This window comes from Pinus tabuliformis, chromosome 1_2 (assembly GCF_031772625.1).
Source record: "Pinus tabuliformis cultivar Carrire ecotype Pingquan chromosome 1_2, CPIR1, whole genome shotgun sequence".
Lineage (NCBI taxonomy): Eukaryota > Viridiplantae > Streptophyta > Pinopsida > Pinales > Pinaceae > Pinus > Pinus tabuliformis.
The window spans coordinates 1,131,202,729-1,131,205,601 of NC_142298.1; the positions used below are offsets into that span (position 1 = coordinate 1,131,202,729).

The 2,873-nt window shown below is 40.6% G+C and overlaps 1 protein-coding gene across 1 annotated transcript; it reads left to right on the forward strand.

Annotated features, from left to right (window-relative positions):
• Nucleotides 1–552: 552 nt before the first annotated feature.
• On the forward strand, nt 553–1,137 carry LOC149210144 (uncharacterized). Its single transcript, XM_089398888.1, has one exon. It carries the CDS (start codon nt 553–555, stop codon nt 1,135–1,137), a length of 585 nt encoding a protein of 194 aa, XP_089255014.1.
• Nucleotides 1,138–2,873: the final 1,736 nt, after the last annotated feature.

Below are 2,873 nucleotides of genomic sequence, written 5' to 3' on the forward strand. Positions count from 1 at the left end.
AACAAGATCTAAGCAAAAAAAGAAGAGAGGAAGGAGAACAAGTGGTGAAGCTCTGCAGGAGCTTGGAATATTAATGATAAACTCAGGGAAGATGAAGGCTCTAGATGCCTTCTCTTTTTACCAATAATTCTTCTAGTTAATCATGAAAATCATATCATGGAATGCAAGAGGGCTAAACAGCCAAGCAAAGCAGAGAATTCTGAAAAGAAAATTTCAGAAAGAAAAACCAGATATCTTTTTCATTCAAGAAACTAAAAGCAATAATACAAGTATGGCTAACATCAAAAAGAAACTTGGAAACCACCTTAACTACATGGAAGTAGAAAGTCATGGGCGAGAAGGAGGTCTAGTCACGTTGTGGGACTCAAGAGTGCTTCAGATCATATCAGCAGAAGCAACCATAGCTTTTATAGCCGTGGAAGCCCAGCCCACAGGTAACTCTGAATCCTTCTTATCTATAAATGTTTATGGACCCAGAAGATAGAGGATAAAATAACTTTTTTAAAGTTTCTGTAAAGTTTAATTTCTAGACATCCTTACTCCAAGTGCATCATGGGGGGTGAATTTAACATGATAACTACTGTTCTGGAGAAGAAAGGGGGAATAAGAAAACTCAGCAGGGATGCTGAATTATTTACAAATTTCATTGATAGTGCCAAACTGGTGGATATCCCACCTAAGAGTGGCACTTATACATGGAATAATAGACGAGGGGGAGATAGGCTGATTGCCTCTCGTTTGGACAGATTTATCATCTTAGAGAGCATAATTATGAATGGTATTCTAGTCGAGTCAGATATCCTTCCAAGTGGAGGATATGACCACTGGCCAATATCCTTAATAGCAGCTATCCATGGTACCCCCAGGAATAAACTGTTCAGATTCAAAAAAAATTGGTTGGATCACCCCAACTTCCTCAATCTGGTAGAGAAATGGTGGTCTGAACCAATGATTGGAGGGGGTTCCAAAATGTTCAACCTTCAGAAGAAACTAAAGTACACAAAATCCAAAATCAAAGAATGGAACATTACAGAGTTTGGAGATATCTTTAAGGAAAAAACCTTGATAGAAAACAAACTGGAACAGATTCACAAAGTGTGGGCTTCAGGGCACAACAGTGAAGAGTTTGCAGAGTAGGAAAGGGTTCTAACTGGTCAGTGGCATACACGTTGTCAACAGGAAGAGACTCTTTGGAAGCAAAAATCTAGAATTCGGTGGCTTAAAGAGGGTGAGCAGAACACCAAATTTTTTCACAGATTTTCACTAGATTACAGAAGTGCGAATAGAATTATGGAACTCAAGAATGAGAATGGTGAAACTTTAAAGAATCACCAAGACATAGCGGCTTTACTAACCAGGCACTTCAGCAGTATTGCCAAGGAACCGTCAGCAAACAGAGAGGATGCCATCAAGGAGCTCATCTCAACCATCCCCAAAACCATCACCGGAGCTCAGAACTCAGCTCTAAGCAGAGAAATAACCTTAGAGGAAGTGGAGGAAGCTGTCCGCAGTATGCCTAGTGATAAGGCCCCTGGACCGGATGGTTTCACTATTAATTTTTACAAATACTGCTGGAACCTAGTAAAGCATGAGATTTGGGAAGTTGTTGAGGACTCTAGAAAATCTGGCACCATCCTCAAATCTCTCAACTCAACCTTCATAGCGCTTATCCCAAAGATGGAAGAAGCAAACTCTCCTGAGAAGTTCAGACCAAATTCTCTGTGTAATGTCATTTATAAAATTATTTCAAAATTTATAGCTAATAGACTCAAGCCTATTCTTCCTGGCCTCATATCAGAAGAGAAATTTGGGTATGTTGAAGGGAGACAGATCTTAGACAATATTCTTCTAGCTCAAGAAATGATTCACACCCTGCAAACTAGGAAATTAGCAGGAATGCTAATGCAGCTTGATCTATCGAAAGCCTATGACAAAGTCAGTTGGCAATATCTAGAATGCCTTCTAAAAGCCTTTGGTTTTTGCAAACTATGGATCAATTGGATCTTAGCCCTTATTAAGTCAGCCAGATTTTCAATCCTTGTCAATGGATCTCCCTCTGAACCCTTTTCACCTACTCGGGGAATCAGATAGGGGGACCCTCTCTCCCCCTTCCTGTTCGTTATTCTTATGGAAGGTCTCAGTAGAATTATAGCCAAAGCAAGAAGAGAGGGGAAAATCAAGGGCCTTCAGCCTATCCAATCTCTGCCAGCAACAACACACCAACAATTTGTGGATGATACGATGTTACATGGAACTCCCACAGTGAAAGAGGCTCTAGCTTATAAGAAAATCCTTGATCTTTTCAGCAAGGCATCCGGAATGGAAATCAATTTTTCCAAATCCACAATTTACTTCTTCCATACTCATCCAGCTATTCAGAAGCACCTCTCTAATATACTTGGGTTCATAAAAGGGTGTCTACCTTCAAGATATTTTGGAGCACTGCTAACTCTCAAACCCTGGAAAAAAGTGCACTGGGAGAGAATTATAGCTAACCTGGAGAAAAGGTGCAAGCACTAGACGTACAGAGCACTTAATTTTGCGGGGAGACTAGTTCTCACAAAGGCTGTTCTGCAAGCTATACCTCAGTACTTTCTCTCCATGCTGTTATCCCCCAAGGGCATCCTCCAACAGATTAGATCAATCCAAAGATCCTTTTTATGGAATGGTAATGGGGAGAAGAAAAAATGGGCGCTTGTAGCATGGCATAAACTCTGTAAACCAAAAATTATGGGAGGCCTAAATCTAGTGGATCCTTCAATCATCAACATGACTTGTGGAGCCAAACTCTGGTGGCGATGGATAAAAGAGCCCCATCTCCCCTGGGCAAGACATTGGAATGAGAAATATACCCCCGAACATAATAGTAATGA